The sequence below is a fragment of the Asterias rubens genome, unplaced genomic scaffold, assembly GCF_902459465.1.
Source record: "Asterias rubens unplaced genomic scaffold, eAstRub1.3, whole genome shotgun sequence".
NCBI lineage: Eukaryota > Metazoa > Echinodermata > Asteroidea > Forcipulatida > Asteriidae > Asterias > Asterias rubens.
In genome coordinates this window covers 159,866-182,745 of record NW_022985710.1, presented here as the reverse complement: position 1 = coordinate 182,745, position 22,880 = coordinate 159,866, and the positions used below count along the sequence as shown (strand labels likewise).

General features: G+C 42.5%; 1 protein-coding gene across 1 annotated transcript; it reads right to left on the bottom strand.

Moving 5' to 3' along the window:
* Positions 1–1,690: 1,690 nt before the first annotated feature.
* On the bottom strand, positions 1,691–21,994 carry LOC117305984 (polycystic kidney disease protein 1-like 2). Its single transcript, XM_033790834.1, has 21 exons — positions 21,988–21,994; positions 21,410–21,657; positions 20,462–20,873; positions 19,230–19,378; positions 18,353–18,543; positions 17,474–17,709; positions 16,918–17,139; positions 15,950–16,095; positions 14,670–14,891; positions 13,941–14,066; positions 12,701–12,973; positions 11,505–11,765; positions 11,160–11,268; positions 10,078–10,443; positions 9,226–9,386; positions 8,834–9,064; positions 8,037–8,317; positions 6,113–7,332; positions 4,755–5,017; positions 3,658–3,793; positions 1,691–2,910 (listed from the first exon to the last, which is right to left on the bottom strand). Exons 1-21 carry the CDS (start codon positions 21,992–21,994, stop codon positions 1,691–1,693), a joined length of 6,480 nt encoding a protein of 2,159 aa, XP_033646725.1.
* Between the last annotated feature and the right edge of the window lie 886 nt (positions 21,995–22,880).

Here is a 22,880-nt window from a genome sequence, read left to right as displayed (position 1 = left end):
TACATTAATATTTTCAATTGTGTTACCTTTGTAAACTTTATTTTGATGTGAAGTTGATCACGTGAAATTAACAGTCCCCTCAAATGGATTCATAGTGTTATGTATTGTTTTTCTTGTGAGAAAACAGAATGAAGCTCACATTGGCATCACTGACATGAAAGGGTTGTTCAAGACATGTTTTCTTTATAATTAGAGGGAAATTATTTATAAACAAAGAAGAAGTTTGAAACATAACTCGATAGAGACAATCCATGGTTAATCCCCTAAAATATGAAATGCACAAAGGGATATATCTTCGTGACTGTAATGGAGGAGTCATTCAAATTATCCAGTTTGTCTAAAACCGAATTTATTAAAAAGATATCAAATTAGGGGGTTACATTCTCGACTATAAGTATCTGTTTGTCGAGTATTTTGTCCAAGTTTTTTATTATATGCATGCCAACTGGTTTCAATTGTAGTTTATTTATCAGGAAGATTTGTTGTTTGATGTATATGTTGGGATACACCAAGTGAGAAGACTGGTCTTTGACAATTTCCTAAAGGCGTCTGTGCCTTTAAAGACACCGACACAGTGCAATGGAGCGCCAATCCTTGACTAAATTGCAATGTTACAGCCTGCCCCACCTACGTTCCGTTACTGCCAGGGATCAGCGACAAAAAACACGGCAAGATAGTTCAATGTTCAAATAACTGCTTAAAAAGAATTCTGATTTTCCATGTTTCTTTACCGCTGCCTTGTCGATAGTACACTGTCCCTTTAAAACAACCAAAGGCACACCACTGGCACGAAAAAAAGCTTGATCAAGTTGGGCGGTCACGCAAGGCGTTTGTCCGAAGCACAAACAAACACGGAAAGAATTAGCCAGGGGTTATCAATCACTGTTAATGTCCAAAGATGCGTGCCCCTCCCGCCCTGGCACGTAGAAAATTCGGCTCTCTGGCAACCAAAACAGTCGTCAAAAAAATGGTACATTTTATACGGGGGCGATGTTTCAAGCCCTTTTAGGTGCGTTGTTGTTTTGTGTGGTACGACATTTTCGTCGAGTGATTGATGAGTACATGGTATGGGGAATTCGTGACAGCATAGTGGTCATAAATAACGCTACCTTAATTGCAGCGGGCGCAGTCCGTGATGTCAGATAAGCCGGTAATAACTCACCAATAGAGGTCGCCCTCTGTTGGAGATGGGTAGGGATTGCATACGATCTCTTCGTCAAGTTGCATAATGATCAGTTTCGTACCCTTAAGTAAATCACGCACACACAATGTTCTTTGGCCCCTTTCGAAACAAGGAAGTTTTGGCTCCAGCTCAGGCTTGAGCGTCTTGAAATTTACGTTTGTTTTTTGTTTGTTAACTTAAATGTCTTCAAACAGGCAGACGGAGCCAAAGCCGGCGTGGTATGAGAGTATGTGACCACTGACTCGCCTCAATCTACGGTAGTGTAGATAACACTTGTAGTAGCTTATGTCGAAAACAATAAGGAGAAAAAAAGTTACAGTTACCCATGTATGATTTGAATAACAATTATTTATTTACGAACAAACTACTTTTGAGATAAATATTTTTCAAACTTTGATTTGTTGTTTGTAAAAGAAGTGTGTTTTTGAAGACATTACATTTCTTACTGTTTGCAAAAGCTTGGAACCTTTAAGCTTTATTCATAAGCTTTATTTATTTATTAACCTCTTAAATCTCAGTTTTGTGTTTGATTCCAAACCATGATAGAATTTTATAAAGTAAAAGTAAACCGATAGTTCCGTCTTCGGAGGGCTCCTGGTTTCGCCTGACGTACGACATACTGTTGTTCAACACAGACAGGAGTACGTTCAAGAATAAGAAAGTGGCCACGACCTGGAAGGTGAAAACCATGATGGGAGTCATGTAGCGGTCAACAGCGGCAAGCTCATCGAAATCATAGTCACCGAGAAATAAAATGAAGAGGGATTCGAAAGCGAACGCCATCGTGCTGTACGCTGCCGTGTGCGTCCCGAAGGTAAGCTGGAAGAGCACCGCGAACGCACACATGACAAGGCCGATATACGCGGCGAACGCCAGGGCGTCCTTGGCCGCCGAGCTTAGCACTGCCGTCAGGAGGTACGTTCGCGGATTGAGTCGGAGCAGATGAAGGAACTTGACCGTGCATAGGATCAGGAGTAGACCGAGAAGATACCTAAAGGTTTCCGCTATGGACGCTGCGTCCTGGAAGTTGACGAAGTCGCCCGGACGGGTCCGAAAGATTGCGAATAATTTCTCGGTGAAGACGTGTCTGTAGATGTAGACTACGATGATCCATAGACATGTTAAAATTATGAAGAGTTCCAGCCAGTTCCAAGCGGATTTCCAATAGCCACGCCCCTCCCTCCGGAACTTCATGACCTCAACGGCAGTGTAGAAGACCACGTACATGGAGAACAACATTTCGATGAATATAACAAACACTTGGTAACCTGCAACGTTCCGGTAGAATCGGACCGTCCGGATGAGTGTTGTTTTGATGAAGCCCCCACTGGACGGAATCTCTACCAAGAGCCGGATCACCGCGAAGAGGTTTGTGTTTGCATTGTAGACCGTCCATTCCACCGAGAGCGCCCTCGTGCGGGCATCGAGCCAACGCCCCACTCTCAAGCGCTCCAGAAATGATCTGGTTTCCGTCTCCTCCAGTCCTAGACTCGCCGCGTACCCTCCAGTGCCGTAGGATGTGATGTGACCCCAGATGGTGCTGAATATCTTCTCTTGGTACGCCCATGGGTCGAGTTTGTTGACGGCCGAGTTGGCAGAGTAGTTCCGTATTGCGTTGTGAAGACGCCACGACCCGTTGTACGAGTTGGTGTCTTCACTGTCTGAAGTGTAGCTGGGAAGGCATCCATCAATGATACCGAAAAAGGACGGGTTGACCTGACAGACATCTGAAACAGTTGGCATAAAAAGAAAAAAGACAAATGAAATGACATGCTACTGACACTGACATAACATACTACTCTCTCTGAATCCATGCTGATCAATGTTTCTTTCTTTTTTTCATTAAAACTTTTCACTTCAGATAAGCCTAATTGGTCAAGCATAATGACCCGAAAAACTGCATTGAACGGTGTGTGGGGCTGTGGAGGAGACATTAAACCAAATTGTAAGTGTTTTTTAATGTGTATTGTTGTTGTTTTATATTCACATTTTCTTTTAACCTACCAAATGCGTTTAAAGAATCATCCTATGTACGGTCCTGTATAAAAACGAATATTTACAACATTTAAAGGCAGGGGACACTATTGGTAATTACTCAAAATAATTATAAGCATAAAACCTTTCTTGGTAACGAGTAATGGGAGAGGTTGATAGCATAAAACATTGTGAGAAACGGCTCCCTTTGAAGTAACGTAGATTTTGAGAGAGAAGTAATTTTCCGCGAATTTGATTTTGAGACATCAGATGTCTCGAAATCAAGCATCTGAAAGCATACAACTTCGTGTGACAACTTCATTAATATCTCGCAACTTCGACGACCAAATGAGCTCACATTTTCACAGGTTTGTTATTTTATGCATATGTTGAGATACACCAAGTGAGAAGACTGGCTTCTACAATATTACCAATAGTGTCCAGGGTCTTTAAATAAAAAAAATAAAAATAAAAAAAAGCTATTGAAAGCACTGTTATACCTTCACGGACTCTCAGCTGGCGTAGACGGACTCCTCCGATGAGAAATGACATTGGTATAGGTGTGGTGTCTCCTTGGTAGAGTCCAGGTACCAGATCCACATCCGCCCATTCATAGAACCCGTTGTAATTGGTCACCTGAAACAAAGACAGTTATGTAGATAGTCCTAGCAGTTTGTTTTGCCACGCAATCAAAGTTGACGTTTGTATTGTTTTTCTTATGAAAATAGGCCGGTTTGTTTGTGATGGTGCTTGGCATAGCTTCTCCAAACATTAATTTTGTACAATGCCATCATTTCCCCAAGATCGTTTTGCATTTGAAAGATCTTTAAAACAATGCCTTATTTCAACCACATGTTAATGTCTCCGTACGCTTTGTTTGGACACACACCCACTATAGACTGGTCCCCTTGTCTTCATCCGCAGGATAGGCATTGGTCTTACAGGCCCAAAGATTTCATTGGATACAAGGACTTAATTGGATAAGTGACATCAGCTTTCCATGTGTTATGATTGGTCCGAGGTGATTGGTTTACATCTTCTCTCGTCTGCATGCTTCATGTGCTTAATGTGTGTACAAGCATGCAATGCGTGACGTCAAATGTTCAGGCTATATGACTATTATATAGCAACAATGTTAAAGGCAGTGGACACTATTGGTAATTGTCAAAGACTAGCCTTCACAGTCGATATATCTCAACATATGCATAAAATAACAAACCTGTGAAAATTTGAGCTCAACTGGTCATCGAACTTGCGAGATAATAATGAAAGAAAAAAACACCCTTGTCACACGAAGTTGTGTGTGTTTAGATGGTTGATTTCGAGACCTCAAGTTCTAAATCTGAGTTCTCGAAATCAGATTCGTGGAAAATTACTTCTTTCTCGAAAACTATGGCACTTCAGATTGAGCCGCTTCTCACAATGTTTTATACCATCAACCTCTTCCCATTACTCGTCATCAAGAAAGATTTTATTCTAATAAATATTTTGAGTAATTACCAATAGTGTCCACTGCCTTTAATGCATTATTTAGTTATTCATGGGTTAACATTTCAGTACTCTTTTGCAAAGCGGTCACCAAGGAGGTTATGATTACCGATTCAAATTCATCACTGCTGAAGAATACATCCTTAATATTCTGGGTGAGGAGATACGCGTGTCGGTCCGTCTGGTTGTACGCAATCACTATCACCAACCACATGAACATAATGTAGCCAAAGATCTCTCGCAAGAGGGCGTACATCTTCCGTTCCAATGCTTTACGTTTACGGCACGACTCCATCGAAGTTGCCGTCGGCGGCCTGTAGCGTGCGCCTTTCCACTTGCGAAGAAGCTGGTGGTAGACTTCTTGTGCGTTTTCTACACAACATTGAAACAAAAATACATCAAACAAACAATTAGTTGTACTGGCCCTTAGCCATGCGTGGTGCCATCAGGTACTTTTATGTGTCTGTTTTCAATTAAAAAATCAGTACTCCTTTTTGTTTTTTTATTTTTAATAAAAAAAAAAATCCAAGTTCCCTCACTACACCTGACCAAACAGCATGCCAATTGTCTTGTTACCTTCGGTGTTGTTTTTTACTAATTAAATCAATCGATGACCTGGTTTTCCCATAGAAATTAGTTTTCCCATAGGAATTGTACAGCAATTACCTGGCATTTGACCTAATAGTCACTACTAGGTCAAGTGAACCATTTGGTTTCAAGATGGCTTCTAGTTTACAGGGAAAGTTACTAGAATGTATTTATATTCGTGACAAGGGTATGTTTGGTTGGATTAAACGTAATTGTGTTCTCCAAAAACATTTGGTGTCACGCAGGGTAAATGTTTCGATCAATTTCCCATAATTGTCTTTTTCTTAGAAAAATCCAAGCGGTACATACTATTAGAATTGTTTTGTGGAGTCAATGGGAGATCTTGGAACGACGGCTGTGGCAGAAGAAAAGACGCAGATGTCAAAACCGGGACTCAAACCCACACTGTGCTGATCAGAAACACCACATGGGCCGAGTTCGGATGGTTTTATTTTGGGGAAGTCGAGAATAAGTAAGATGGTTTGTGGAACATTTTTTATTAGTCGTAAACCTGACGGTAGAAAGAGACGTAATTGTCGACCTATTTCTTTTGGATGACTATATTATTACGATTTTAACTTTAAACTTATCATCCAGTTTAATACTCATTCTCTTCAGTGCTGCCGCCATTTTGTTAATAAGCGTTGTTCTCGAAACCCCCGATGAAAGGTGATGTGTGATCTTGTTCAGAGTGTATTGTTCTCGGGTCGTGTCCTCGTAGTATGGGGCGTGAGAACAGTACACTTGGGACAAGAACACACCGCCCGAACTCAACCGTAGCAACGACATGTCACTGATTTTGTATGCTTGACATTTCTTGGGTCGGCTGCCAACAATTGTTCATGGCAAACTGATTCTAAATTATTGATTTTTACTTACCGATTTCAACGTCTTCCATGTCGTCACTGCCGTCCTCGTCTGCATCCCACTCCCTCATTACCATGGAAACAAAAGCAGCAAGGAGCAGCACCTTCATCGGCTGCGTGATGAAGATGCTCTGAAACAGCGATATTCCTAGAGACATTAACCAATCAATGGAGCGCTTTTTGCCGTACTTGAGCCCGTACAGCATGGTGAAGTAAGACGACACCAGAGTGGTTGAGATGACCAAAAACCATCCTATATAAATAAAGCCGTGAGGAAGACCGTTTGGAAGAAACGTGCACGAACAGCGTCCCTTCTGCGACTCCAGTTTGGAGTCGCCACTACCAGTGACAGCTGACGAACTCGGTGTGGGTACAGTCATTGTCGTCAGAACTATGGACCGTAGTTCCCGCCGAGCGCGCTCATATTGTTCGGCAGATGGGAATTTCTCCGGGGGTAGTACGTCAAGAGCATCCACAACCTCGTCCAAGTAGGAAAACAGGAACATGTTGGTGGTCAGTCTGTCGTGGGTGTTTAGTGACGAGTTGGGCAATAAGTGTTGATTTGAAGAGTGGGTCTGAGAGGGTGATCTGCTCTTGTTGCTTATTGTGTCCGAGGTGATGCTCGAGTACGGCGTGCAGGGACTGAATTCATCGATGTTGGAATAGGATAGGTGAACGTCGTCTTGATGAACAGGTGGAGCGTCACGACTCTCAGTGGACGGTTTGTGGTTTGTGTCCACGGCCCTCTTAACCTCACTGGGCTTCGAGGTCCGCCGAGCCGGCCGGGAGTACCTGAAGATCGCCACGATAAGCATGTTAATCGGGAAGGCGAGTATTGAGCTCTCGATCCCGATGAGGATCTCGGTGAACGTAATCCGGAACGTTCCGAGATCCATGACCTGTTCCGTCGGATCGTTAGGAACACCGTAGAACATGATACTGGTCAGCATGACGCACATCAGGAGTGACAGGCAGCAGGAGACTCTCTGCAGACAGGAGAAGTGACTCTTCGGTGGACGGTTGAAGATAGAGAACCACAAATGACCATCTTGGAAGTCCTTCGTGGCACGCGTCGAGAACAGATGCTTAAAGTCTTTCAAGTCTTCCGCACTTGCTGTTGGGAAGGTGCGGTCTATCAGGCCCTCGCCGATGTCAACTGCCAGCCACGAGTTGCACATGACGAACCAAGACTCGTCAAGCTCCAGGTCGTGGACGGTGATGCGACTTGCGTACCTGGATGGACGACACGGTGGAATAAGACAAGTTGAAGTGAAGAGGAGTGAGAAAGATGCAATAAACTCGTCATGATTGTAACCAATGTTGTGCTTGAAAGTGTGTCAATTAATAACGAACACACATAGACTTGGCTTAATCGAACTGTCCAACACCATATGCAAATACGGACTGCTTCGAGGGATATGGTTTTAAACCTCGGTGCGTTGTAACTCATGGTTTGTGCCTTGCTCAATGGCACAAATTTCATGGCCGGGATTCGAACCGATGTTCTGCTGCGGGCAACACCAGAGTTTGGGTCGGTGAACAGACCGCTAGGCCATGTAACCACACTAAACCAGCCCTTCGACTGGTCTACTTCAACAAGCAAGATGTATCGATATAAACTCACACCATAACTAGCAATGTTCTGCCATCTTTTTGCTATTGGAAGTTCGTTCTCTGATCTATCTTTTGTCAGAATAAAGCTGCCATGTCTTTAATCGTCTGTCCTTTTGTCTGCATGTCTGTCTACTGTTTTTGTTTTATTGATGTCTGTCTAGCTGCTTTTACAAGCTTCTACTTATCAAAACTGTCCCATATTCATATCCTGCTCACTGCTATTTGATGTTAGGTTTTTAGTTTTAAGTTTAGATATAAAGGTTGTTCATGTATCTGAATTGAAATATGAAAATGAATGTGAGATAAAGGAAGAAGTAGCGTACCATTCTGGACTGTCTCCGGCATTGTCGTGCCAGATCCTGACCTCCGTCACTTCACCGATGCTCTCCCGTGTCGTGATAATGAAGGAGTCTGCGCTGCCTCTCTGCATGACCTGACGACCCGGGGCGGCAAGAAGCTGAGGTCGGCTCTTGCCGTCTGAACCAACCAGGGTCAGGGTGGCGACGGCGGTGGTGCCGGCTCCCCTGCGCATGCCCGTCACGATGGTGACGTCATAACGGTAGTGGGCAAAGGGGTCGTTGTCTGCGAGGGTAATGACGCCTGCCTGTTGATTAAAAAAAAATGGAAACGGCGCACCATTATTTATTAGGTATGAAAATGTAAATGACCGCAAGACAATCTGTAGTTACAAATGTTTTCTTAAACCGTAGTTCGTTACACAACCCGTTACAATACCTACTTTACGTATTAATTTGCTGTATACCACACTGTTCCTAACTTCTAGTATACTACGCTCACGAACTATAAAACAGTTTGAGTTGGCAGGGCAAAAGGTTGTATACCCGCTGTATTGTTTATAACATAGACTGGTCCGCTGTCTGAAGAAAACTCCCGATTGACTCCCACACAAACGAGCCTTAGTATGTCGTATAAGGTATAAGAAATAATATTGTTTGACACACTAAAGACCCAAAACAGTACACTTACTTATGAGTCCGCCCTGTAATGGGGAAAACAATATCTGGACCATCTTAAAGACTGCTGGACTGCTATTAGGTAGTTGTATTATTAACGCCTGAAATGGACTCCAGAGCAAGTGAGGTTGTTATAATATAAGCACCTTTAGTTCATCTGCCTTGTCTCTCTTGCGAGCCCAGACAGCGACCAGCACGTAGGCCACCAGGATGCAACCGACTGTGGTGACGACGACGGGATTCTCCAGGAACGTCAGGAACAGCTTGGAGTCCTCCAAGAAGTTCACCTTGTTGGGCATGACGAGAAAGCTGGAGCTGAAGTACGTCAGGTGAATGCACAGACAATGTGTGACGTCAGGGGAGGAGAGTGGACCGACCTACAAAGGTGGAGAACATTTTGATTTTAGCTATGTTGTGTTGTTCAGATGTGTGTTTCTGTAGTGTCGCGTAAAGCTTTGTAATGAGATTGTTTGCTTCAAATGAACGGGGTTCATGCTGTCGTTTACCAGACATTTAACACACAGACAAGTCCCAGTACCTTGCATCCCATGGTACCCCACATTTCTTCATCATCGTCCCAGAACAAGCACTGTGAGCTGTAGACTCCCGTCGTAATAGTGATCGTCTCGTCAGGACTCGGTTCTTCATCGTCGCTCGTAGCTGTAGATTCATCCACCGAACACAAAACCTGGTAGATTCCTAGAGAATAAGAACACAATTTATGGACACGCTGTAAGGGTTTCTTTTTCCAATCTGTTTTTGGATAAAAGCAGTGATGGTTTGAGCCTCCGTGGTTTGAGGAAAGATCATAGATTGAATGTCAGCCGTGGAACTGTAGTGAATACAGCACATCACACTCTCTGGTTGACGGAGTCGAGCTTGTTGCTCACTCTACACACACACATACTGGTTTGTCGTGGCTGAGCGGATGAGAGCACCGGAATCAAGCTCAAGTGGGCTCGAGTCCCGGTCGTAACACTTGTGTCCTTTAGCAAAAGACACTCTTAACCATTATTGCTTCGTCCTTCGGATGGGACGTAAAGCCGTTGGTCTTTTGTGTCGTGTATTGGACATAAACGAACCAGGTTACACTTCCATAAAAAGATGGGGTGCATATTGCGCCCACAGGAAAAGGAGTTATACTTCAAAAACGTAGCTCAACATACCTTGTTTTCGTCTATGAGCGTCACGGAGTGACGGATGTTAGCACGATATAATAAGGGGGGTTCATTGCGTCGACACGGTTTAACACTGGGATGCCCAGATGGGTTTTAGTTTCTGGGATTTTGAAGCATCGTGAGACAGTCATTTCAGCTATATTGACCGCCGGGATGTAAAGTCCTCAACGAGTTTACATGTATTCGAGTAAATTGTCAAGTTTCTAAATTACCATTCTCTTGTAAATGGGTCCCGTCGATCATCCACGTGTAACTCTGCCTCAGTGCCCTCTCCTCGTCACCCGTAGGGAGTCGGTACCCTGACTCCCCCAACGGCAGAGTGGCGTTCATATAACAGTCGGCCCTGGTGATATTGCCCGCTGCCTCTGAACTATTGCCCTGGAATCGGAGGCAGCACGTGAGCTGGGTGTCCGGATCTGAAGGCAGTACCACGACACTAACGGTGGCGTTATTTGTGGTAGTGAATCCGAATGCGATGGCAAAGGTTGCGCTGCGATTCATGTTAATCTCCGTGTAGTTGATGCGGGCCACTGTGCGCTTGGGAACAAATATCTGGATCGCCTGCGGTAGATTGCGAACTGCGACAAAGAAATTTAAGTGTATTAGAGGGACATATTGATTGAAAAAGACCTTTAGCCATGCTGCATCCATCTTGGTCATGTTCCTTGTATCGATAACAATTATGAATGATAATAATCGTTTTGCAAATAGAAACCAGACTATTTTATTCCTCAGCATCAATTTGATTACGTTGATATCAATGGGAAACATTCAAAGATGGCTGCACCGTGATAAAGGGCTATAGTGAGTGACGAAAGCAGGGCCCGGTGCCATGACTCCGCTATCGTAAGCAAATAATCGGTACTTACGGCCTGTAGGCTAAAAATTGTGATTGACAGGCGCAGAAAGTTTGTGACAAGCAGAGCCGTGAATTTAGGGCCCGTTAGATATGGTTTTTTTTCTGCACCACCAACATTGCCACCGTCGTAGTTCTTAATGGAGAATTGGTGTTGCTAATTCGATACGAAAGATTAATCCTTAAAAGTATGTAATTATAAATACTTTTAAAGATTGCATTTATATACTAAAGCCACACACATTGCGGCCCGTTAAACAGACGGGGCTCGCCTTTGCTCTAGGGAATGTTCTGTTTTGTAAAAGTGGGCATGCTATCAAGTGCTGGAGGTGTGTGACTTTTGGGAACATTTTCGATCTGGCTGGAAGAGTTCAAATCGCAAAATCATCATTTTTTGTTTTTTGATAACGTAGTCACGATGACGTAAGCTCGACTCACCTTTGATTTCCTGGCGGTCTACCGTTTTTAACTGTAGTCCAACCACTTCCGATGTGACAACCTCCTTCCCCTCGGTCCAGACAAAAGGATCGGTGGCAAACTGCACCATCTGTAAAGGAATGAGGGGTGTGTGTCTCAATTACAAATTGTGGAAGCTGTGATCAATTTTTGGGGATACCCAAAGCGAGAATTCTGGTCTTTTAAAGTTTACCTAGAGTTTCTTCAGTGCCTTTAACAATGTACAGTTGTCTATCTGTTTGTACTAATTTCTTGTTGTAATGAGCGGTGGGTTATTTTTGTGGAAATCGCGCAATATAAGTCTCTAATTATTAATTTTGTGTTTACCTGTGTATCGATAGCATCGGTGTAGTTAGCGGGAAGACACGAATCTATCCCCGTTGTCTCCGGTAAGATAAACCCGATATTCTGATCCTCCGTCATCCCTATTGCCACCTTACTAAGGCTGTCCCGTTCCTGCCGTTGTGACGTCAGAGTCAGTGCTGGTGACTGGATCACTGTTGGTTGTTCGCCTGGCACTTTGCTGAAGATGAGGGCGTCTTGGACATCTTCGATGGCTGCTAAAGTCGCCTTGGCAACGACCTTACTCTGAGAGAAAGAGATGAAATCGCTTGGTAAACCCTAGAAGGGCTGGATATGTACTGTATAACATCGTATGCCATCTTGTATCTTTCGCAACTTCACACCACTGCGAGTTTTTCCAACCTTCGTTCAGGCGGCTTTTGTTACATTGTGTATTGATAACACCAACTATAATACCTGTACCACTTATAAAAAGGCATGCTTTACTCGGAACAATTTTATGAACTTCCCCCCTCAAAGGGTTAAAATAATGTCTTACTGGAAAGTGTAACTTCGTGTCAAGCTAGTTTCATGTTGTGATACTTAAAGGCACAGGCTCGTCATAAGGAGCATTTTGTATAAGAGCGCCTCTCTCATATCTATGAAAAGGTCTATATAGTTCGGGGGTATCGTTGTTTGTAATTACTGTTCTGGTAAGTAGAAACAACACCCTCTGTGTGGACAACGTAATAGGATGGCGACGACGACGAGCAAAATGGCTTCCTCCTCATTCAGAACATCACTCCATCATAGATTATTGAATGGTCGAAAATATGCGAGGCAGCTTTATATTAAATAAAAGTGTTTCTACAAAACGGAGTTCTGTACTTACTCTTTTCGTATACCAGGTCTAAGCAAAGCAACAAAAACTGCGCAATTCGACTTCAGGCTTGAATATGTCACGGGTGCGATGCGAACCCCTACCTTTTTTTTTTTTAATTACGTAATTACTTGGTTTGAATTGCATGGTTAGCGCCCTCTGCGGGCTGCTTCCCGCTAGTACTCATTCTGCTTTTGGGGCTGATGAGCGGTACTGACACGGTGGTACTGACGTGTTGGTGTATACTTGCCTAAAATATTCAAAATATTATTCCAATAGAACTACGAACTCCTGAGTCACTTTGATTGCCGTTTTTGTGCCCGTATTTATTCTGAGGGTTTAAACGTAAAGAATGTCATACCTTCTCCAGAACTTCCCTTTTCATCGCCTTGGTCGCATTAACATCGTCAGCGCCCTCATCGTCCAGCTTTGTTTCATTCGTAACTGGCACTTTTTTAGTTGTTTGGAGTTCGTCCACGCTGCTCACTGCTGCGTCGATGATGTTCGCTAAGCCTGAGACGAGATTCAAGGCTGCTGCGTCTATTGAACTCTGGCAGCTCTCGCACTCCGTTCTCTCCACGGACTGCTTCTTGAGGAAAGCTCCCATTTTGCCAAGTTTTGTTGCTGCCGTCAGCTAAACATTGTCATTAAGAATGGCAAATCCTTCTTTGAATACCGAACAACTATTGTTTTGGCAATCTACTGTTTTGAAATCGTCATGAGGTATGGAAATAGATGTGAGTTTAAATTGATTTGAATTTTATATTTCAATTAGAATTCAGATGATATTTTTCCATGTTGCATGAACATTCCCAAACAATACTTGGCCAAAGTATTGATTAACAGAATTAACCATAAACCCAAGTTTTTAACAAGCATAAAATCCAATAATTATGGAGCCACGTCTAGAAGCCGAGGTTTGTGGTGAGATAACTGATGGACGGACACATATAACGTGAACGGGAACAAGAACGTGCGGACAGACAATTTAATTGAACAAAGATAATGATAAAAGCAAATTAGTATACGTATTGTAAATAGAGTAAACTTGCTGACCACAAGCAGCAGTGAAAATGAACTTTGTCAGATAAAACGAAGAGAGATGACCTATTTTAAAATGGGTAAGAAAGTGAAACAATGGAGCAATGGTTGAAACATTTGACAATTCCAGACGTTTCCGCTTCCAATAGACCTTTATCACGGTGTGGCCATCTTGATTTTACTCCATTCAAACTCATTGTAACCAAACTGAGGCTGGACGAAATAATTGTCTGGTGCCATGTTTGCGCAATGAATGTTAGCATTCATTCCTGTTATTGGAAACAGGGAACATTTACTAATGGTGACAGCGTGGTAAAGCCCTTCACCATACGACTTCGGACAAACTACTACTTTACAACGATTGTCAGTCAGCAATGTTGTTGGGCATGTAGATTAATTCTCTCGTACTCTCTCAAGAGCGTTTTGAGTCTTCAAGAAAATGTGCTTTCCCCGTTAATTGTGACCAAAGTCCAACAAAACGAGGACCATTTACAAACAAGGACCAGTAATATTTTGACTTGCTCAGTGGACATTATAATGTATGCCAGTAGAGATCCTACCTGGATTTCTTGTGTAACTTCGGTTTCATCCTGTGTTATAGCCACTAGTGCATACGAAGTCTGCTGCAGTGAGATCACAGAATTTACCGGCATGTCAGCAATCGTGTTGACCGTAGAACTGCGGATCTGGTTAGTAAAAATAACAGAGTACATTCTCAAAAGAAAACTGGGCCATATTTTATAGAGCAGTTGTCGGCAGAAAAAATGTCGATTAACAATTTGATGGGAAGCGAAATTTATTGAGCATTATACCAGTGACAAACTGTATGTACATATCAAATGGCATTTTTACTTAGTTGCTTAACTTTAAGCAGCCCAAGGAACTAAGGGTAAGTATTGAGAGGCATTGGTGTATGTTAACAGCCCCTTATCCTGTGTTGTTCAACAACTTTCGCTGTGTAATAGATGTTCAATTTGCACAGGGGAAAAGGGAATTTGTGTTTGTTCTTCACCCATACACCGCTGTGTGTTAGCACTGTATACTCAGTACTTTCCAGAGTCCTGTGAACAAAATATCACTGCCAAAACATAGGATGCGAACTGCGGTACCCGCAGTCAAAACTTAGGATTCGACACAACAGCTCTCTCTTTACCAAGTAAGGTTTTAATGCTAACAATTATTTTGAGTAATTGCCTTTACTAGCTACTTCGCGAAAATATGGTCACATTTTGTATTCAATGTTGACTTGAATTAAAAAAATTAAAAAACAACTTTCATGTCGACTTTACCTCTTCACGCAGTGCCTTGTTCTGTCGGCTCTCCGTATCGTCCCCCGTGACATCCTCGCTGTCGAGGATAGACCCAACAGCTCCTATGATCTGCACGGCCGTCTGGAAGTCACCCTTGGCGATAACGTCTAGAAGCTCCGAGTCTGAGCCGCTCGTCAGGTTCAACAGGTTCCGGTTGGTGTCGATGTCACTTCCCGAGGAGAGGGACTCAGGAGGATGGACCTAGTGGTGGGGAAGCAAGCAGGATGACGTGAGTACACATTATACATCTGATGAGTTCGAAAATTAGTATTGCTGTCATTGATGAGCTCACGGGTGTTCTCAACAAAGCACCAGTTTAATAACAAAAGGGAGGTTCAGCTGCACTTTACGCGAGTAACGTGAACGTGGACGTCGGTTATTGTGTTGCTAAAATCTCTCATTTAGTGGTAAATCGTCATGAAGCATTAGGGAAATATGTATTGAAATGGCCACCAACAAACTGTAAATCCAACACAATAATACAGCAAAGAACAATGTAGCAAAATCGTTCTGTATAATTTACTTTGCAAAGGTACGTCGATTATTGATGATAATAACAGTAATAGCTATGATAGATAAAAGGCAATACATAACAATAATGACCGTATAGAAGGAGTTACGCATAATTGACTGTCTGCTTCGGAAAAGGTCCTATGAAAACTCTTGGTGGCGCGCTGTATTGCGATTTCGTTGTGCTGTGTTTTTAGTAACTCTGTACTTCTACGACAATAGCGTATAATGAATACTTAGTATTATGCTTTCTACACCTCGAGCTGGCTCAGGGTGGTACACGAAAGGGAATCCACTTTTGACAGGTATTTGCACGTTGTTGTCCAAGTTATTTAAGTGACGCATGGGAAATAAAATGATGTAACAATCTATAAATTGAAGCGAAGCATTTAGTTTTGTCTTTAAATCAAGATACCCAAGCCTACATTCGTATGGACTGTGAAATGGGTAACCATGTTTCAGCCCTAGGAGTAGGTGGCAACGGCCTCTGGAAAAAATAATTGTAGCCCACACCTTGAAGTGGCCTTCAGGCCTTGTGTGTCAGGCGACTTGCATAAAACAAAAACTCAACGGAAAAAGCAATCCATGAACAAATTGTTTGCCACCTGACGTTTTTAAACTACCAAAAATAAAGAGACAAACTAATTAGCCTATACGTTTGCAAGAATCAGTACATTTTACATTGAACTTTGACCCAAAAAAATGTTCAGCAATAGGCACAAAAGTTGTACAAATTAGCCATCAATTACCGTGACGTTCATCTTGAACTGCACTGTGGCTCCGTGTATGTCCGCTACGTCCACGACCATACCCAAGATGTATCCATTGTTGTGATCACCAAGGGGGAGGTAGACTGGGGGTGCGGTGGAGTCAGCCCCGCTGTAAAGCACAGGGTCTGGGAGAAACAGACAAACAACAGATAATGCTGACATAAACATAAATAACGCACGAAAATAACCTGTATATATAGCTACATTACATGCGAAGATAGCGTCTTCAGCATCTGCCTTGTAGAGGGCCTTGTTTATGTGTTACTTCTTTATTGTTATTGCTTTGTACTATGAAGTATGGAAATGATGGTGAGTTTTAATTGAATTGAACTAACTGAGAAAGCTAGTGCATTCTGCTATACCAGTCAGGCTGATGTAGTTGGTGATACCCACGCCTACATCATTAATGTGCCCCTCCTTAATGTGCCCCTGATGTGGAGATCGACAGCCCAAATCAGTTAATTCAACTCAATTCAATTATTAATTCTTTATTCATCATGTCCAGCATTGTCCAGCATGAAAATCACCTCATGCTGGGCACGATGAATAAAGAATTGAATTGAATTGAATAGAATTAACTGTCAATCCCTCACTATAAAAGTGGCTGTCCTGCTTTGTGAGTATGGCGATATATCATTAAAAAAAAACATTGGTTTATATGATGATGTGTAAACGACACTGACTATAATCGTTGTAATCGCTGAGCAGACGGCTGTTTACTGTAACTTGAACACATAAAACACTTCGTAGTCCCACATTTGCAGGAAATACTGTATGTTACAGCGCCAGGAGCGTCACTGGGTGATAGACATGTGCGCTATATAAGAAGCCACAATTAATTAATTAATTAAAATCCCGTCTTGGTATTTCAGATACGACCAGGCTTTTTTCATACGGACCTTGTTTTTTTAATGTTTTGCATTGATTCTTGTTCAACAACCTCATACCTAGGAAATGTAGAGACGCTTCCGTTTTCTCGGCTGCCCCTGGAATGCGAACAGTGTACTTCAGATACCCCTCGTCGTCCCAAAAACCTTCACAGTCCACGACGAAGTGCGTCTGCAGTGCGAACCCCTCGTTCGGGGTGAACTCGCAGGTACCGATTATGGGCGGGGCGTTCAGCTCGAAGGTGAAGTCGGCGAAACCGGGCGGGCTGTCGGGATGTGAACCTGGGCACATACGAAAGTCACTTTATTTTCATTCGTTGTTGGGGTCATTGTCAATCACTTTTTTAAAGTGAAATAATGAGACATATACGCTTAATTCACAGAACAAAACTAAACTATAACCACAAGTGATAGGCATTGGACAATATATTTCAATGCGGATTGTGTCTACGGCCTAGCATAAATCTCCTGGGAAAAAAACAATAAAAGTGTCAACTGGGCCGAATACTTGGTCATTGGCGTTGACTACTTCGTCCCTTATAGTAGTTGTAATTGAAAAGAGAACATACAATAAGATTCAAAAGCTGACAAGTCGTGTATACTTCAAAAAACAAACCTGTAGCCCTGATCGTTCTATCACTGTAGTCTCCATCTTCGAAGGTCCCGCCGATTATCGCGAGATAAGACGAGAACCGACCGGTCGTCGTCTTCCTTTCCCAATCGAAACCCTCATCAGGGACGTGATCTCGTGAGATTATATCCCAGTGGTAACTGACGGACGGGGTGGATGAAGACACAGCGAGTACAGCCCTCTCTCCTATGCTGAGTTTGTTCTCACAGTTGTGCAGACACCTTTTGGCAGAAAGTGAATGCATAAAATTATTAATAGCTGTACATCGTGGGTTTCGAATCCCACCCAAGTGATTTGCCTGTGGATTTGTTTAACAGAACCCGAGAAAGTACCGAGTATAATAAAAGCGATACAAGTCGGTGTAAGGTGAACCAATTATTCTCGTTATCCTCGATGCAAAACCAACATTAAATCAGCTACATCATTTAGTGTTAGGGTAGACAAATAATTGCCGTACTCTCTGAAAATTCCTTGGTCAAAATTAACCCGGATGCCGGTCCGCGGGCCCCTTGGAGCCTGACCCGTGTCTGGGTCAGTATATCCCCAAGTCTGTATCCTCACTTGATGTGACCCTACATAAGCAAACCTGTGAAAGTTTAAGCTCAATTGCTCATCGGTCAAAAAATAGTGGGGGAAACACCTAAAGGTTTGCACTGTTTTCAACCATTGAGATTTTGACTATTTCAACATGAGCTTCCCTACTATATGACAATATGTATACCACTGCTTAAAAATAAATTAGCTTGAAAAGTATTAATTAGCAGGATGCCAGTCCCAATTGTACTTGTGACATGGTAATGTGGTTTCTTTTGCTAGGTAACCTTTGTTCGGTTCGCTTAATTTTGTTTTGCATAGCTTGTTTACCTAATGCTTAGAATCGGTGGATCTTGCGCCACCACGGTGATGCGTTGAGATTTCGAGACATCGTCTCGTCCCTGTAAACTCACAGTTAGAGTGAACTCGTAGATGTCACCAGGCACCAGACTATTTGCAAGCATTTCGATCGATGGCTCGCTGTAAGGGAGACGATACCCGATATCGAAGCAAGAATCGGCCTCTGTAAACGGTTGAAAAAGGGATACACTTTAGTACACGAGGCAATATGCAACCATTTCCAGGCAATCTCCAAGAACATATTCACATAATCTATCGGAAATTTACAAACCTACTACTGCGCGGGCTGTGATTTATCGCGTCACCACGTGATCCTAAGTGCGCATTTGATTGGATTAAAGTTGTACCTAAAAAATAACTACGTAAACCAAACACTCTTCTGATTGCTTAAACCGCGGTATTTACATGTCAATCTTTTAAGAGTGAGTGGGATCTCCAGTAAACTTAGTTTACACTATTTTTTTTTCAACCGGACAGTCTGGCAACTCACTCTCAATGAGTGGAGTATGTGCACTCTTAGGAATTAATCAGAGAGTGCTGTTTCCTCATAATTGTCTGAGGACAGATTTGATAAATGTCTGCTGTAGTACCGAAGTGTGTTTATTATATGCGGCGCAACTTGTTGCCTCGTGTGACTTAAGGCCCTTTAAACCTTTAAACAAGTTGGCTTTTTATACTAGACAATCGGTTAGTGTCAAATGCCTGTATCCGCGTTTATGTAATCCAACAATTTGAGTCAAACTTTGTAACTTTCATCGTACACATGATGTGCACAACCTTTAACAAAATGAGATAACAGTCTGCCATAATTCTTATGTACTCAACAACATATAAATACAGATGAGACTAAATATTGTGCACCTTGTTCTTGGTTGTCTTGGTTGATGTCATCTACCTTTGAACAGTACCATGCGTACCTGAGGCCTCCTGTCGGATCACTTGGATTATCCGGATTATAGGAACCGGAACCATCCAGTAGTATGGAAGAGCTATATCCTGACCACGAAGAAAATAAAACAAAGAGTTTGTTAGAACACAGTGCCATTTGAATATTGGTGGAAAATGAATACTTGGCTCATGTGTCTTGTATGTAAGAATTATAAGTTTTTTCATAATTTCTGGGACGCAGCAAGCATGGTGTGGTATGCCGTGCGAAATGCTGATTTATCTGCTGCAGTAATAGCTGATCCATGGTGTATCCATGCGTTCGAGGCAATTGGGTGAAAATTACTTAACACACTGGGGTGATGGCCAATCTGGGCCCAATTTCACAGCGCTGTTTAACGGTAAGCAAATTTGCGTGCTTACTGTTGTAGCAGAAAGATTTGCTTAAGCCGTAGCGTATTTCACAGGTTAGCAGAAAAATTGGGCGGCCATATTGCGTATATTTTCATGCGGTAAGCACCGTAAGGTTAGAATGCCTTTTTTGTGCCTACGGTTAGCAGCGCTATGAAATGGAAATCGCACAGTAAGCACACAATTGGCCGCTAAGCAGTGCTATGAACTTGGGCCCAGTTGCTGATCTAAAAGCCAATACCTGTATAATGTCACAGATTGGCTGTTGCCAGCTCGGCGTGTGTATCCCCTTATGTTACTGAGTTCCCTTGTTGGGAATATCATCTAAACAAACAAACAAACAAACAAATACACAAACAAAACACGTACAAACAAACAAACACACCAAACAGTCGCATGCTGGCTGTGCCGAGATTCGAAGTTCAAAAAACTATTTAAAAACAGCCAATTCGCAGGGGCTGCCTACAGGCCAGACAACGGTTGTTGGCGTTGTGATGAAAAGGATGGGGATGGTGATGATGATGATGGTAATGTTTTAACTTGTATTGTCTACTTGTTTGTGGTTCGTCTGACGCCCGTCTTCTATACAAGCGCTGGTTTATTCTGACAGCCTCATACTCTCTCTTCATTTTGGTTTACATACGATTAATTTGTTGTATTCCATCATCTGTGCCTATGATTATGCTTATGGCAATATTTTGAATATTATGTTATTTCTTGAGAAGATAAACGTTAGCTTGAATTGAATTGAATTGATGGGACAAAACTCCAGCCACTGCTTACCGACTGATCGAGCAGATCCTCCGACGATAGAGACCTTCAGTGTACTCGGTTGCATTCGAACCCACAGGCGATCACACTCCCTCCCGACCACATAGCCGTGCCCGCCTGCCTCGACCGTCACGTCAATTTGCAGTACGTAAAGTCCGGGTTCGAGTACTCCTTTTGGGAGATCAATCACCGAGGAATCCGACGCGATCGTCGGCGGGAGTTGTACGGCGGTCTCGGTGCCGCCGGAATCAGATGACAGCACAGTCCACTCATTATGCACGGAGATCGATATGTTACATTCAATGTGTGTGTTGGTTTGGAATGATACGGGCACATGGCGCGGGACACTCACTGGGGATGAGTCGTTGGTCCTTCGGCCAGCGATTCGGGCTAGAGATGGATTGCACGGAAGATTGTCCGGGTCCTAGAAAACGATGTAATTAAATCAAATCATAAACCGACAGTAATAACATGCGGAACTTAACTTAAACAGATTGAACTGGAAAAACAACCTTTAAATTGTGGACAAGAAGTAAGTACACCTTGTTTTCATGAGGATTTTTGATGTTATGAATAACTATGATCTGTGAGCTTTTTCATTTGTAATTGCTTGTTTTTTAACTGGTATCAAACCGATCATTAATATTGTCCAAAATCAAATCACATTCATTTCCATATACTGTCAAAAACACAGCATTACAAAGTGAGTATACAATGTAAAAGTGAACAGAGTAGTGTAAGGTTTAAACAGTCAAAGGAAAATGACAGTATAGAGGTCGATTTGATCAGCCGAGTCGTGTAGTAATCAGCCTGTGGACAGACAGAGACAAGATAAGCGGACAAACAGAGGCGAACAAAAGAAACAAAGGAACTCATTTCAAACATCAACAACGCTTAATTAAAACAATTGAAAATCATTAGGATGTATAATACCACCACGAACATCGTTGTTAAACTTACAACTATAACAAAACTCCAGGTCACGTTGTTACTGTATGAAATCTGATTGGCTGCCACCACACTGACTGCAAATTCTCCCGCCATGGCGAATGACCACGTGGTCGTTGGGGTAGAGGTTGTTGTCTGGTCGCTCCCACCGAATCTCCATAGGAACTGATCTGCCGTGCCGTTCCCCGAGAGGGATGCGTTAAAGACGAGGGTCTGCCCAACGAAGAAGACGAAATCTCCGGGGTGGACTAAAACGTCACCTGTGAATTTTCAGAGACGGTACTCACAATGGCGTGAAATCTATGCAAGGATTGGCGGATGCATTTTCAAATCACATTCAACGTATCTCCTTTTATTTAGAAACATAAATAATTTCACGAAAATTGACTTTTGGGGCGCAAGGTCGCAGCAGACTGTAGATACATTGCTCTTGGTAATTTTGATACTGTAGTTTCTCTGATATATTATGTGTATTGTGTACTTAACTGTTTGTCGTGTCCATTGTATGTCTGCCCTGCTGTTTGCTTGCTGTCTCTTTGTGGATATTGCTTTTGCTCATCAAACATCCCCCGTACAGTTTTCCTGCTCACTCCACATCTTATTGTACTTATAGAAATAATGTGTATCTGAACCTTAATAATTGTAATCTATGACTTCCTTGAATTTTCAAATTCACAAAAGGAAACTAAGAAACTTCTACAATGTATTTTAATTTTTTTTTTGTATCGCATAATGCATTCTGGGGGTGTTATGGGCCACGCCTCTCCACCTCCTTCTTGCAAGGGAGATGTTAAGAAAATGTGTTAACATTCCTTAGTAAAACACATTCCTTGGTTCTAAATCTGAGTAGCAAGTGATTGAAAGTTCTATTGCAACTGCTGGTCATAGTGTGCAATGAATGGGAGACTTTCTGGGACGATAGAGGGCAGCAGACTTACCGGGTAAATCCGTTGTTCTCAGAATTATGCGCATGTTCAGAACTACGTAAACAATGGAAATTTACCCGGTATGTCTGCTGCCACCTAGCGTTGAAAAGTCTCCTATTGTGGCAACAAACATGCTGTGTAACCATGCTTTAAAATGTACGATGCGCGGCCCGTGTTGTCAGAACGAACATACCTGCTCTCTCTTCAGCAGCCACACTCAAGGTTAGAAGGGCTCCCTCTAGTGTTGCTGGTGGTTCACCTGTGCCTAAAAGGAACCCCAACAAATTGATATTGTTCTCATAATGTATGACACTATGAAGAGTACAAACGAGACAAAAGGAGACACTAACTGATGGCACAAAATTCTCGGTATTAGAATTTGACGTCTTGAAATCAATCATATGAAAGCGCACAACTTCGTGTGACAATGGTGTTTTTTCTTTCATTGTTATCTAGCAACTTCGATGACTGATTGAGCTCAAATCTTCATGTGTGATTCCTTATTTTATGCATATTTATTGAGATAAAGCAAATAAGAAGTGTTCAGTGTCTTTCAA

What these genes read in the sequence shown, in the direction of transcription:
- LOC117305984 (XM_033790834.1), bottom strand. An exon ending in CCTGGAGTTTTGTTATAGTT is followed by an intron (nt 20,874 to 21,409) that starts GTAAGTTTAACA and finishes ATCGTTTTCTAG; the next exon opens with GACCCGGACAATCTTCCGTG. An exon ending in AGCGTCTCTACATTTCCTAG is followed by an intron (nt 16,096 to 16,917) that starts GTATGAGGTTGT and finishes TGTTTCTCCCAG; the next exon opens with ACCCTGTGCTTTACAGCGGG.